The sequence below is a fragment of the Leucopleurus acutus genome, assembly GCF_964270905.1.
Source record: "Leucopleurus acutus genome assembly, chromosome: 2".
Classification (NCBI taxonomy): Eukaryota; Metazoa; Chordata; class Mammalia; order Artiodactyla; family Delphinidae; genus Leucopleurus; species Leucopleurus acutus.
Genome location: NC_139143.1, coordinates 178,582,451 through 178,597,816, shown reverse-complemented (window position 1 = coordinate 178,597,816; position 15,366 = coordinate 178,582,451). Strand labels below are relative to the sequence as shown.

Genomic DNA, 15,366 nt, shown 5'->3' with positions numbered 1-15,366 from the left:
TTTGCTGTGCAAAAGCTTTTAAGTTTCATTAGGTCCCATTTGTTTATGTTTATTTTTATTTCCATTACTCTAGGAGGTGGATCAAAAAAGATCTTGCTGTGATTTATGTCAAAGAGTGTTCTGCCTATGTTTTCCTCTAAGAGTTTTATAGTGTCTGGTCTTACATTTAGGTCTCTAATCCATTTTGAGTTTATTTTTGTGTATGGTGTTAGGGAGTGTTCTAATTTCATTCTTTTACATGTAGCTGTCCAGTTCTCCCAGCACCACTTATTGAAGAGGCTGTCTTTTCTCCATTGGATATCATTGCCTCCTTTGTCATAGGTTAGGTGACCATAGGTGTGTGGGTTTATCTCTGGGCTTTCTATCCTCTACCATTGGTCTATATTTCTGTTTTTGTGCCAATACCATATTGTCTTGATTACTGTAGCTTTGTAGTATAGTCTGAAGTCTGGGAGCCTGATTCCTCCAGCTCTGTTTTTTTTCCCTCAAGATTGCTTTGGCTATTTGGGGTCTTTTGTGTCTCCATACAAATTTTAAGATTTTTTGTTCTAGTTCTGTAAAAAATGCCATTGGTAATTTGATAGGGATTGCATTGAATCTGTAGATTGCTTTGGGTAGTATAGTCATTTTCACAATATTGATTCTTCCAATCCAAGAACATGGTATATCTCTCCACCTGTTTGTATCATCTTTAATTTCTTTCATCAGTGTCTTATAGTTTTCTGCGTACAGGTCTTTTGTCTCCCTAGGTAGGTTTATTCCTAGGTATTTTATTCTTTTAGTTGCAATGGTAAATGGGAGTGTTTGGTGTTGATTATAGCAAAGTACATCTCATAATATAACAAGCATTTGTTAATCTATCAAAAAGAATGAACAATTGCTAACGTTTTTGGTCATGTTTTCTTTAGTTTTTTTTTTTTGGCCACGACGTGAGGCTTGCTGGGATCTTGGATCCCCGACCAGGGATCGAACCCAGCCCCAGAAGTGAAAGTGCCGAGTCCTAACCACTGGATTGCCAGGGAATTCCCTAGATTTAAAAAAATTATTCTATTCTATTCTATTTAATTTTATTATTGAAGTGTAGTTGATTTACAATGCTGTGCCAATCTCTGCTGTACAGCAAAGTGATTCAGTTATACACATATAGACATTCTTTTTTTATATTCTTTTCCATCATGGTTTATCACAGGATATTGAATATAGTTCCCTGTGCTATACATTAGGGCCTTGTTGTTTATCCATTCTAAATGTAATAGTTTGCATCTACCAACCCCAAACTCCCAGTCCATCCCTCTCCCTCCCCCTAGTTTTTTGTGTTTTAAATAAAGGAATCAAACTGAAAGAGCTAAAGCAGAGGGACTAATATTCTATTTCACCATATACTTTTAATTTTCACAAAGCTAAAATTTATCAGCCACCTCCTCTGTGCAAAATGGTTTAAATACTCACCCCATGTATATCTCCACTACCCCGGTTTCATAGCAGCAGAGAAATGAAGAGGCTTTGCCAAGGTCACAGAGCAAGTAGCAGAATCAGGATTATAAACCCAGGTCACTGGGCTCCGAAGTGTGTTCCACACAGCACTTCTCAGTTTTGCTGTTGCTCACATCAAAAATCCCTGGGCTGAAGGAGTTACTGAAGAGCTGAGTGCATTCCCGTTGTACAGATGGGAACATTGAGGCCAATAGCCAGCATTGACACAGCACTGTAAAATTTACAGGTGACACCAACAACCCTGTAAGTGGGTGCTGTATTGTTCTGCTAGTTATTGCAGAGGAGAAAACAGTGGCCCAAGGAGATGGAGTCGCCAACCCTAAGTCCACAGAGCTGGTTAGCAGTGGAGCTGGGATCCCAAGTCTGGTCTTTCTGGTTCTCTGCCCAGTGCTTGGTATCCTGTTCCCTGAGGCACGACAGAAATTGTCACAGTGGTGCAGGTGGCATTGGGAGGGAGAACAGTCCTCCTCCTGCTGCATAGACCCATCTGCAGGCAGGGCTGGGATTCCTGGTGCCAAATAGTGGTTTGGGGGGAGCATGGGGGTGTGCAGGGTCTTGAAGATTCTCTGCCTTGGACATCATTGGGCAGACCCGAGTTTCAGTTCCACTTGATCACTAGCTGCTGGTGACCTTGAGTGAGGCCCTTGGCCTCTCTGAGCCCCAGTTTAACACCTACCTCTTAGCGTTATTGTATTGGTAGGAATAGCATAATAAAGTTCCTGGAATACCGCAGGAACCTTAAACATGGGAGGTAATATTTTCCTGCTCCTGTGGAGGGGAAAAGACCCCGTTCTACCCTAGATTCCCTTTACATTCCTCTCCATTTCCTTTTTTTCTACAGCAATTATCACTCTATGACTACTTTAAACGTTTATTATGCTTATTATTGTATGTCTCCTTCCGATAGACTGTAAGTTCAATGAAGTTGCATCTTTGTTTTGGTTACTGTAGTGTCCAGATTGGGCAAAACAGTGCCTGACACCTCGTAGGTGCTCAGTATAAATGTTTGTTGAATCCACGATATCAAACTGTGACATGTCAGGTAGAGACCCTTCTTAGTTCTGGTTGGGGGTGGGTGGAATACACAGCAGCGTTGCACAGGGTGTGCCCCGCCCCACCCCTCTACCTGCAGTGACTCCACCCCACCTGGCCAGGGGATTCCCCAATCTGTTCCCACTCTTGGGTAGACTGGGAGTGCCAACACCTCGGGGTCTTCATCCTTAGCGCCTGGAGCTGTCAGGGGGCAGGATGGTTTCTGCTCAGAAGGATTGTGAGGGGGAGGTAGCCATCTGTTTAAAGGTTTGAAGGAAGTATTATATAGGCTATGGCATATTATATACAATAGATATATGTACGTGTGTGTAGTAGTATATATGTGTACATATATGTCAAGCGATCTGCCCAATACCTCCCAGCGGGCTCCCCCTGGTAGTGGGTAGGCAGCCCCACAATGGGGAGCAGCCCTGGGTGAAGGCAGGCTACAGCCTCCTCCTCCGAGATCCTCCTGTGCCCCGTGTGGGTGGGGAGGGGCATGCGGCGGGTGGAGGCTGCTGGAGCTGGGAGGCGACCTGGCGCAGCCGGAGTGCTCGGGTCATCCCTCTGCAGACCTGGGGGTACCAGGAACCCCGCCCGCCTGCGAGTCCTGGGCTCGGCTCTCCCCGCCCACCGCGGGGCTGGGCGCAGGCTCCGCGGCGCGGGGACCGCGCGCTCCTGGAAGCAGCCACCGCTCGTCCGTGTGCGCCGGCCCCTCGCGGAGTCTCCCAGTCCCTGGGCGCCTGCCCGGCCCGCGGCCGCTTTTTCCTCTTCTGGCCCCGCGGCTCCTGCCGCAGTCGCCGGCGGCGGAGCAGCGCTCAGCGCCCCAGGTACCGAGCGCGGGAGGGAGCGGGGCCGGCGACCCGCGGCCGGGCGGAGAAGGGGCGGAGGCGCGTCCGCGGCTCCTTCTCTCTCCCTGCGGGCCGACCCGGCATCCTCCCTCTCGCCGCGGGGACCGTGTCCGCCCGAGCCCGGGGTGCCTCTGCGCTGGCTCTGAGACCTGCCTTCCCCGCCGGGGGCTTTGCTCCGGCCCGTGGACCCCCCCACCCTGCGACCCCCAGCACCACGGCTCCCCACCTGGCGCACCCCCACTACGCCCACCTGCCGCGGGGCGGCCTGGATAGCGCCCACTCGCCCTGGGTTCCCACCTCCCTGGGTCCCTGCCCTCGACCCATCTTACCGCCCGTCCCCTCTAGGGGCTCTGCTCCCACCCGGCCAAGCGCTCCCAGAGTCAGCGTCCCGGTCCTCCTGACTTTCGGCCCGCTCCTTCTGGAGGGCTCAGCTCATCAGGTGCCTTCTCCCAGACTTCTTACCGGTTTGCTCCAGGTGTCCCTACATCACACCCGAGGGAGCCCAAAGGCCCCCTCTCCATCCTCCTCGGGTTGCTGCCCCTTGACCCAGAGCCCCATTCATACCTTCCCATCTGCGGCCCCGGGGGGTGGTCTGTTCTCACCGACTACGCCCATCCAGCCTCTGCACCTGCAGGTCCCTCTCTCCGTCTTCCCGCCCACCCTACCTCGTCCTCCGGACCCCTTTCGGGCCTCACGTCCTCGCCCTCCGCCCTCATGGTCCCAGAGCAGGGCCCCGCCAACAACAGCACCCTGGACTGGGAGTCGGGGCCGCCATCGGAGCCGGGGGGCAGCGGCTGGGTGGCGGCCGCGCTGTGTGTGGTCATCACGCTGACGGCGGCGGCCAACTCGCTGCTCATCGCGCTTATCTGCACGCAGCCCACGCTGCGCAACACGTCCAACTTCTTCCTGGTGTCGCTCTTCACGTCGGACCTGATGGTGGGGCTGGTGGTGATGCCGCCGGCCATGCTGAATGCGTTGTACGGGCGCTGGGTGCTGGCGCGGGGCCTCTGCCTGCTCTGGGCCGCCTTCGACGTGATGTGCTGCAGCGCCTCCATCCTCAACCTCTGCCTGATCAGCCTGGACCGCTACCTGCTCATCCTCTCGCCGCTGCGCTACAAGCTGCGCATGACGCCCCCGCGCGCTCTGGCGCTGGTCCTGAGCGCCTGGGGCCTGGCCGCGCTCGCCTCCTTCCTGCCCCTGCTGCTGGGATGGCACGAGTTGGGCCGCGCGCGGGCGCCCGCCCCGGGCCAGTGCCGCCTGCTGGCCAGCCTGCCCTTCGTCCTGGTGGCGTCGGGCCTCACCTTCTTCCTGCCCTCGGGCGCCATCTGCTTCACCTACTGCAAGATCCTGCTGGCCGCACGCAAGCAGGCCGTGCAGGTGGCCTCCCTCACCACCGGCATGGCCGTCCAGGCCTTGGAGACGCTGCAGGTACCCGGGGCGCGCAGGGAGACCCGGGCTTGTGGGATGGAGAAGAATGAGCAGCCATTGGGTGCCCACTAGGCATCCGCCATGTAATATACAATTGCTGACGACCTCCGATTGGTCATTCCCAGTTCCCACCTTTCTTCTGAACTCCAGACTCAGTGTCCAGCTGTCCACAGGACGCTCCAGGATGTGGGGCAGTCTTCTCGAAGGTAACATGTGCAACAGGGAATTCAGGGGGTTCCACCTCTCCCCACCTGCTCGTCCCCCCGTCGTCCCCATCGTGGCAAATGGCACCATCATGGCATCGCACGCCAGAAACTTAGGAACAATTTCTCTCCCTCATGCTCATGGCATTCATCTGCAAGGCCTGTTGGTGCTGCCTCTAAACATGTGTCACCTCCAATGCCACCTTCCTGATCCAAGCCACCATTGCTTCTTACCTGGGAGCCTTTCATAGTCTCCTGCTGGCTCCTCCTGCCTCCACGCCAGACCCCCTCCTATCCATTTTCTGCACAAACAAAAGCAGAAGCGTGATCACCTCACTCCCTTGCTACAAACCCTTCAGTGGCTCCCCATTGCTCTCAAGATAAAAGGGGAGACCTGTGTCAGGATCTGGCCTCGGGATCCGGTCCTGACCACCTCTCCAGCTGCACCTCTTCCCCTCCCCGCCCCTTTCTCTGCAGCAGTCCTGTGGCCCTTCTGACACTCCTAGTAGGCACCAGACTGACTCTGCCCAGGTCTTTGCACTGGCTGTGCCCTCTGCCTGGAATGTTCTTCCCCTTGAGCCGCCCTTGCCTGACTGAGACTCTTCTTCAGCTCACAGGTCACCCCTTCCCAGAGGCCCTCCCTGACCACACTGTCTGCAGACCTCCCTGCCCTCCCCCACCCTTTTATTCTTGATCCCGATACCCAGTTTATTTGTTGATCTGTTCATTGTCTGTCTCCCCCACTGGAGTGTAAGCTCCCACGAGGGCTGGGTGTATCTGAGTGAGTTTTGATCTCCACTGTGCATAGTAGGTGTTCACTGGTTACCTGTGAATGGGGTCGGCGCTCTTTGCTCAAGGTCTGCAGTGCCTAGAGTGGAGTGGGTCACACGGTACCTGAGTCCTATTGTTCACGCCAAGGGATGGGACTTTAGACTGACCAGGCCTGAGCCCTAGAGAATTAGGTCACAGGCCCCCAAGAAGATCCCAGATGGGCTCTCCTGTGTCATCTTGGTGTAGCCTCAGGTGGAGGAGGTGCCTGCAGGATGGGAGGTACCTTGGGTGGGGGGGTCACTGGATAGATGGGGGCTGGGAGGCTCTCACCCTGGTCGGCAGCCCCCCCAGAGCGGCTTACCCGTGTCATCCCAGCAGTGAAGCCCATCAAGTAAGAGGACAGGGTCTTGGGTGGACAGGAGGTCCTGGCTGCGGCCCTGCTCTCTCCCCCATCTGTACTCACTGGAGAACGTTCTTGAGTCTCAGCAGGTGGCTGTGACCCTGACTCGGTTCTGCAGCTGTAGGGCAGCTGCCCTGGGCCATCCGTCCTCTCTCCCTGGGTTCTTGTAAAGGAGCGTTTCCCAGACGTCAGGCGTTTGAGAACTGCCTTGTGGTATCTGCCTTGCTACCCCTCCACCCACCCTCACACAAGCCTCAAGCCTCTTCATCCGTATGTCCTTAGCATTTCCCTGGAGACATCTCATTTATCTTTTTACTTCCATGAACTTATTTAGAAAGAAAACTTCTTTTCTCTTCCGGAAATGGACAGTCAGTATCCTGGCCATAAATAGAAGGTGATCACGAACACAACCTCACTGAGGTTGCAGAAGCACCAGCAGCGTTATTAAAGCCCAGCTTGGATGTGGCTGGAGATGCTGAGCCTGAGGCCGGCTTTCTCTTTGTTAGACGTTGGAGGGATGTTAAAGACACAGTACCATTGACACAAGACTTTCTCTTGACGTAACCAGAAGAGCTGGAAGGGAACTGTAAAGGCCTATGTTCCCACTCTGTGACTCAGTTATTTTCTAGGGTGTCTATTTACCACCCAAGGGTATCTCCAATGCTCACACTCTGGGGAGCTCTGCCCCAGTGACTAAGGAGGTGAGAAGTTGGCCGGCCTCGGTCTGGATTCTCGGTTCCAGCAGTGTCTGTGATGCCTAGATTTTCTTTCCATGAAGCTAACTGGCCAGGATTGTACCTGAGACTGTGGCCTCAGCACCTGGGCAGGTGTCCCCCGAATGCTAACAGCTGCAGCTCCACAGCCTTTGAGCACCCTCTACCTGCCGGGCACTGAGCTAAGTGAACCCCCCGAACACCCAACGGGACAAGTAATCATCATCCCTGTTTGACATCTGGGGAAACCGAGGGCAGGTGACGCCCAGAGTTGCACAGCTGGTTAGTGAGGTTCCAGCTCAGGTCTGGCTGATGCCAACGCCTGGATCTGAGCGTCGTGCTGCCTGTGGACAGTGACACGCTCTTAAAACATTGACCTCAGGGGCGCCACCCCGTGTGAGACCCTCCACGCCACCGGCTGTGCCTTCTCAGTCTCCTCTACTGGGTCCTCCTGCTCCTCCACCATCCGAGGCATCCCCCGGCCTCAGTCCTCTGACCTCCTTGCTCTTTTCCCACATTCACTCAGTGAGCTGGTCTCGTGCCATGACCAGAAGTGCCACCTACACACTGATGACTTCCAGCCTGGGCCACTTACTTACCACCGCCCGCAACAGAACTCCGGATTTTCCAGGCTCCAGACATCGTTCCTCCCTTGTCTTCCTCATGTCGACTAACTGATATGAGTTGCTCAGGCCAGGAACCTTGGAGGCAGCCTGGATGCCTCTCTTTTTCTCACACTGCACACCCAGCGTGCTTTCTGCTTTCAAGACACTTCTCATGTCTCGGTTGCCTCCCTTGGTCCCCTGGGCTTCTGATGCCTGGGTTATTGCAGTGATCACCCACTGGCTTCCTAAGCCCATCCTTGCTCCCTTCTGATCTTACACAGCAGCCACAGCGATCCCTTTAAAATGCAGGTCCTGGGAATTCCCTGGCGGTCCAGTAGTCAGGACTTGTCACTTTCACTGCAAGCTGTGAGGCATGGCCAAAAAAAAAAAAAAATGCAGGCCCTGTTATGTCATTCCTCTGCTCCTTCTCTGGCCTCCTTTCTTTCCACCACCCTCCACACTCCTTCTATTTCAGTTCCCCCGGCCCCCTTGTTATTCCTTGAGCATACCAAGCACACTTCTGCCTCAGGACCTTTGCACTTGCTGCTCCCCCTGCCTGAAGTGCCGTTTCATCACATTTCCACACGGTTCTCTCCCTAACTTCCATCACTTTCTTCTGGCCTCTGCTTGGCTGTCTTCCCTAATCACTTCGTCAAAAGTAGTAACGGCCATACTTGTCCAGATCCCATCCAGTCCTAATTTCCTAAGTTATTCTCAGCAACAAATACCACCGCCTGACATATTATATACTTTCCCATTTACTGTTTGACCGTTTATTTCCTCCTACTAGAATGTAAGTTCTATGAGGGTGAGGACTTGTCTCGATTGCTATGTTCCCAGAACTTAGAACAGTGCCTGGCGTGTCGTGAGTGGTCAGTGCACGGTGATGAGAGAAATGAAATGAACAACAATGCTTCACAGAGCCAGGGATTCAATCCCAACTCACATCTCTCCCTTTTCTCCCACTTTCAGAAGCAGTTCTTGTAGCTGATGAGTCCTGCACTTTTTAGTACCTTGATTCACTTCCTTGGTACTGTGTTGAGTACCTCCCCTGTGCTGTGGTTGCAGGGATGAGTGGGTCTGAGAAGATCCTGCCCTGTTGGAATCTACTTTCTAGCCGGAGAGAGACACTGATCACGAAACCCTATCATGATGAGGGTTCTGGAGCTTCGAAGAAGGGTGCCTCCACCAGTAAACATTCAGGGTCTATTACTCCCTGTGCATACGTTTGCAAACTAAAGCAAGGAAGTCACGAAACTGAAGGCTGGGAGGAGTCTTCACGGGTCATTTAGCTGTGGCAGAATGACCCGCAGTATCTCAAGCCAGAAATGTGTTTGTGCAAATTCTTCCTACTTTCTGGAAAGCCTTTTCTCTTTATTTGAATGAGACAGTGTCAGACTCTACCATTGCCCTTGCTTCCAAACCCACTCAGATCCTAAGCGAGCCTCCTGCAGGGCAAGTTTCCTCATTGCCTGGAGAATTGCCTGCGTTTGGGGAATTTGCTTCTGGGATGCTGCCTCTACTCTGGCCTCCTGGATTGTGACCCACTTACCCCACCCAAGCTGGCCTGCCCCAGAGTCCAGCAGCAACCAGCCTGGGGACGGAGGCGTTCTCAGTGCCTGGACCTAAAGGAACTGATGAGAATGAACAGAACTTGGGGGTGTGTTAGGCCCCTTTCCTCCTCTTTCCAGCCCCACTGAACCCTTAGCTCCTTCTCTGATCCAGCCTCTAGCTTCCCCACAGAGGGAAGGGGGCTGGGCACCAGTCCCTGGAGTCCTGGCTCTTCAGGGGTTTCGGACAAGGGAGCTGAGCTGGCTGGAGCATCTTTCTGTGCCTCTGTCCACCACATCTGCCTATTGATGTGAATGACCTTTTAAAAAGCCACTGGTTGGCTCAGCGGTTTCAGTCAGGTCTTCCCAGCCCCAGGGGCTGTAAGAAAGAGTTCTGCTTAGAGGCCAGGCGGGGCATATGGGCTGGGGTTGGAGAGAAGGGTGTGAGAGGCGGTGGTGGTGCCAGAGTGAGATGCCGCCAGGGCAGGAGTGTGTGTGTGTGTGTGTGAAAGGTGGGTGCCCATGTGGGGATGGGACGCATCCTTGGGGGATTCCAGAGGGACCAGCGTGGGCGCTCAGCCTGCTGGGGAGCAGCGGTGGGAGGCTGAGCTGGGAGTTCCTGCGTTCTTAGTCTCTTTCTCTCTCTGCCAGAATTCCTGTGTCTGTGGTCAAAACCCTTTCCCTATCCTCTTCCTCTGCACCGCATCTTTTCCCCTTCTCTATCCCCCCTCCCTCCGTTCTAGCTCACCCCTCTCTTCCTTCTGCACCCCATATCTTCCTCTCTCCCTCAATTTCTCCTCCTTTTTCTCCTCCCCCAGCTTTTTCATGCTCCATCCCCCAGCTGTGCATCATTCTGTCCTAGTGATCCATCTTCCCTCCCATCTCTGCTTCCTCCTCAGAGGAGGCTGTGATCACAGAAATATCTTGGAGGGGGAGGAGGGGGCTGAGTGGGAGGCAGAGGAGCAGAGGAGCAGAGCCGAGCATGACAGCCTTTGCTGCTGCTCAGAACGAGGTTGCCTGGTGCAGCTGGGGCAGGGCACAGGAGCTTGTGTGTCTGGCTGAGCACGGGTTCAAATCCTGCCTCTTTCCCGTCGCAGCTGGATGACTTTGGATGAGTCACTCACCTCCGTCTATCTCAGGGGTAATGCTATTTATCATTTGAGGCTGTTTGAAGAATCAATGAGATGATATATATAAACCTGGCGCATAGTAGGTGCTTGACAAATGTTAATTCCTATCCTTTCCTCACACAAATAACGATAAACAACAACAAGGTAACAATCACACGGTACTTACTGTGTGCCAGGCACTGTTCAAGTAACTTTCTATTATCTTATTTAACCCTCACGACAACCCTACGAGGTAGATGCCATTGTAATTGCCATTTTACAGATGAGAAAGCTGAGGCATAGAGAGGTAAAGTACCTTGCTTAGTTCACTCAGCTAGTGAGTAACAGAGCCATGGTTTAAACCAGGCAGTCTGGCTCCAGGGTCTATCCTATTACCCTCACACTATGATTAGTTGATCGTACAAATTTGAAATTACACGAGGGAATACATAAGTACACTTTAAAATGAAAATTCATCCATAACGTTAAAATAAAAGACCTCTCTGACCTCATCCAATCACCTCCCACTCCTACGTCTCTCAATGTCTTTCCGGTTCTTTTTCTGTGTGTTTCCATATCTGTTTATGTACCTAAAGAAACTTAGTGCTTTGCTTTGTGTATTTTTTTGAACAGAGGGAATCATGCTGTATCTCTTGTTTGTACAACTTGCCGTTATCACTTGATAATGCGTCGTGGAGATCCTTGCATTTGATCAATTCATTCTTTTAAACATCTGTGTTGCATTCTATAGTGGCAATGTACCGGGGTTTATTTAACCACTCTCCTTTTGATGGACTTTTGGGCTGTTTCCAATTTTTTTCCTATCACGAAGGGTGCTGTGGTACACACTCTTGTCCAAGCCAAGTGTAGAGACACAGGTACGGGTTTTTATGGACCTAAGGATCTGTAAGCGGACTTGCCTCCTGGAAGGGCACTGCCAAATTGTCCTCCAGTAGCTGCCCTCTGACAGTGACAGATGCCACAGTCATGTATAAGGGACATGCAAACGACAGAACGTGCCACGGGGCCATGAGGTGGCTACGGGGCAGAGAGAAGTGGGAAGGGTGAGGCTGGCGTCAGCCAGAGCCCAGAGTGTGGCCTGGCGGTTGCCACTGGCTTCTGCTCCATGAGGGACTCTCAGTGACAGTGGTGGGGTTTTACTTGGGGATGCCATCCTCCAAAACGGAAACGGCCAGGTGAAGTGCAGTCTCTGGAGCCAGAGACGACTTTGATCCCTAACTCAGCACTTGTCTGCTGTGTGACTCCTGGAAAGTTATTTTGCCTCTCTGAACCTCATCTGCAAGATGGAGATTATAATACCTTCCTCCCGTAAAGACTCAGTGGCAGAATGAACATCGCCTGCTGATGCATAGTAAGTGCTCAGTAAGTGGAGATGATTATTTGGGGTCACTGGTACTTTTATTTGAGGCTTTGTACTGGCGTGATGCGACCTTGGGAAGGTTCCCCTACCATCTCTGAGCCTCAATTCCTTCTCTCTTCCCTCTTGCTTGTGTGCTTGGGTCAACTTTTTGGGGAGAAGAGGAGAAAGAGAAGTACGGGTTTGTTCCTAGGAAGACTAGAGAAGGACTCTCTTAGTCCTTCTGGATCACCCTCCCCCGATGGCTGTCCCCACAATGTCTCCCTGAGTACCTTGCTACCCTAGTGCCCTAGAGCTCTAGCAAGATCACAGCTGTCTTTTGCCCCCTTCTCAGGTCTCCAGGGGCCAGGGGATACCCGTGTAGCTAGGGCTTTCTGGAGACGGCGTCTCCCTCTTCCCCATATGTCTGTCCCCACTGGTGGCAGCAATTCAAAGTCACGGCAGATCCTAGGAGATTCTTATGGGGAAGCAGGAGCCTCTCCCTCCAGGTTGAACAGGTTGGCCCACGGGAGCCATATAGAGTTCACTCTGGAGAAGAGAAAATGAGAAGGAGAGAGAAAAGCAGATCCTCTTTTTCTTCCTTGCTATAGCATAGTGGCTCAGAGCATTTGTCCTGACATCTGTGCTGCTTTGGAAAGCTCAAGCTGCTGGCAGAAAAACAGGGCTCCTGAAGGTGCTAAAAGCTCCCCCAGCCTCATGCTCATGCTGCTGACTCGACATCAGGGCTGCTGTGTATTTACACTCACTCTGTGTCAGGCACTGTGCATGCACGTATATCCACAGGTTCAGAGCAACTCCGTAAGGTGAGTATTTTCTCCCATTTTACACATGTGGAAACAGAGACTGTCAAGATCACAGGGCGAGTAAGTGGTAGAGGCACGATTTGAAGCCAGATCACTTGTCTTAAAACAAGCTCTTGCCTCTGCATAATGTTGCCCCACCAAGACAGAGGGGAGAAATCAAGGCCTCTTTTAGGCTGCTCTGGGTGTCTTTGATATTTGTCTAACCAGATTTCACTTGGAGAAACACATCGAAGGGTGGGAGTTGCAGTGTGCCTGTCTCCCCTCTCCTGCCACTGCCATTCCAGACCCTATAGAAAGATATTGTAGGGACGCAGCTGGGGTTTCAGCACCATGGACAGTAACCAAGCCTGGCTACCCTGAGGAGGCGGGGAGAGAAAAAGGGCTGGGAGGGGGATGGGGTAGGGGGTTCGGCTTTGGTGCTCGAAGGGCTGACACAACTTGCCTTTGCCTCCTCCACCCCATTTTCATCTGTGAAGGTTGCCTGGGAATCTGGTTCCCTTCCTGCCTCCTTCTCTTTCATCTTCCCATACCCAAACTATCTTTGGTTGCCTCAAGAGCTAAGCTGGGCTCTCATGCAGTTTAGGAAATGTTGGGGGGAAACCCCTGGCTTTCAAAGCCCAGGTATATTCCCAGGCAGCCCACATGCCCCTTCATAATTCAATAAGTTGTGCGCACCTCTGCATACCAGTATTTACTTAAAAATTGTCAATATAGGTGGCTCTTGCCTTGTAGAAAGCTGATATATGAAAATCCAAATTGATTACAATACATGGTTCAGAGGAGGGCTTCACATTCCAGCTTTCATGGACCCCTAGGGGTTTCATGGATGGACTTCACAGTGGTCTCTGAACCCTCTGGACATGAGGGAACTTTTTTCTCTGTGTGTGTGTGTATTTATAAAATTTTATAAGCCTTTTGTTTTCTGAGGAGTGGTTTTGTAGATTTCATTAGCGTCTCAATGGACTCACAAAGTTGAAAAAATTAAGAGAAGCTCTGGGCTAATGGGTCATCTGGGATCAGAGAGCCTTTTGAACGTTTTGGGACGCCTGCGCTCCCATTTGTAAAGTCACATTCTAACCCCTCGTGCCGTGTTCCCCGTGCAGCAGCTCCTAGCGTTTTCCTCCTCCTCTCCCCTGGTTCCCGCTCACGGAGTCCACGTGTGCGAATGGAGATGTCTGTCACTCCACAGTGAAATCTGGGTGTAAAATGCCAAGATTGCTTGCATCCCTAGTAATGTATACAGATTTAATTGTACACGTTTGTTTTGGGCACATATTTTCAAAAATGCACTTTATTTTGTGGAGTCTGAGAGTAGTGGTGCAGACAAAACCATCACTCCAAAATATGAAGAGAATCCGTAGGCAAAGAGATTGCCAAACCCTGGACAGCAACGGTCCTCTTCTGTCAAGTACTGTTCAATTGCAGCTGATTCGTGTAGTGCCAAAGTGCAGTACAGGACAACACTGCCCCAAACGCAAATCCAACAGTTCGGAAGACCCACACGCCTTGCAAAGGACAACATTTGACCCTGGCCAACACACATGACCATGAGCCCCGGCACCTAGGAAATCTCACTGCACTTTCTAGAGCTCCTCGTGAAGCGCTGGGTCAGGGTCATAGCTCGGTGCAGGACCAGGACCAAGGCTCCGTCTATTTCTGGAATCAGGGCTCAGTCTGGTGCTAAAATTGGGCTCAGTCTGGCCCGGGGTTGAGGCTCAGTTTGAGATCTTGTTATTAGGGCTCCGCCTACGGTGGGCATCAGGGGTTCAGGGCCGTGAGTAGGGCTTAGCTTATTGCTGATGTCAGGGCTTGGTCTGAAGCCAAGATCAAGGTTCAGTCGGGAGTCAGGGTCAGGCCTCAGTCTAGGACTGCAATTGGAGCTCATTCAAGGGTCAGGGCGCAGTTTAATACTGGTACTAGGGCTCAGTCTAGAATTAGGAGGAAGGCTCAGTCTGTGGCTGGGAATAGGGTCAGACTGGGGCGCATTCTTCACTAAATCACGTGGCTTTCCTTTCCTCAGGTGCCCAGGACCCCGTGCCCCGGGGTGGAGTCGGCTGACGGTGGGCGTCTAGCCACCAAGCACAGCAGGAAGGCCTTGAAGGCCAGCCTGACACTGGGCATCCTGCTGGGCATGTTCTTTGTGACCTGGCTGCCCTTCTTTGTGGTCAACATAGCCCAGGTAATGCTACCCCAAGGGGCAGGTGAGTCCACGCCTGGTTGGGGAGGCCCTGAGCCCCACCCCTGCCCAGACCCGGGGAGGGAGGAGGGCGGGCTGCCTCTCCGTGTGTTTATGTGTCTGTCCCATCCGTGCTGGGTGGGGTGGCCTGCGTCCCTCCTCCAGGACCAGGCATGACGTGCCCCATCCCTCCAGGCCGTGTGCGACTGCATCTCCCCGGGGCTCTTTGATGTCCTCACATGGCTGGGTTACTGCAACAGCACCATGAACCCCATCATCTACCCGCTCTTCATGCGGGACTTCAAGCGGGCCCTGGGCAGGTTCCTGCCGTGTCCCCACTGCCCCCGGGAGCGCCAGCCCAGTCTGGCCTCGCCCTCCGTGCGTACCTCTCACAGCGGCCCACGGCCGGGCCTGAGCCTGCAGCATGTGCTGCCGCTGCCCCTGCTGCCGAACTCGGACTCGGACTCGGACCCGGGCTCGGGGGGCTCCTCAGGCCTGCAACTCACGGCCCAGCTGCTGCTGCCTGGAGAGGCCACCCGGGACCCCCCGCCGCCTGCCGGGACCACTACCGCAGTCAGCTTCTTCAACGTTGATCCTGCGGAGCCCGAGCTGCAGCTGCATCCGCTTGGTACCCCGAGGAACTGACACAGGCTTGGAGAGCTGGACCGGATGGGACCAAGTCCCTGAGGCCCTGGACCAGCTCTTGGCTAAAACCAGGATGCTACAGGTCTCCCGGGAGCCCGCTGAGCTCCAGGGGGCTGCACGGAGCCAGCTCCCCGTGCCCACTCCAGGCCTCCTACCTGGAGGGCTAGTTGCTGGCTCGGTACAGTTTTCTCCAGGATGCCCCACTATT

At 53.2% G+C, this 15,366-nt stretch overlaps 1 protein-coding gene across 1 annotated transcript; it reads left to right on the top strand.

The window, feature by feature from the left end:
• Window positions 1–4,091: 4,091 nt before the first annotated feature.
• HTR6 (5-hydroxytryptamine receptor 6) lies at window positions 4,092–15,158 on the top strand (the record flags this gene model as incomplete). Its single annotated transcript, XM_082865083.1, has 3 exons — window positions 4,092–4,805; window positions 14,358–14,516; window positions 14,709–15,158. The coding sequence occupies 3 exons, from the start codon at window positions 4,092–4,094 to the stop codon at window positions 15,156–15,158; spliced, it is 1,323 nt and encodes a 440-aa protein (XP_082721209.1).
• Window positions 15,159–15,366: the final 208 nt, after the last annotated feature.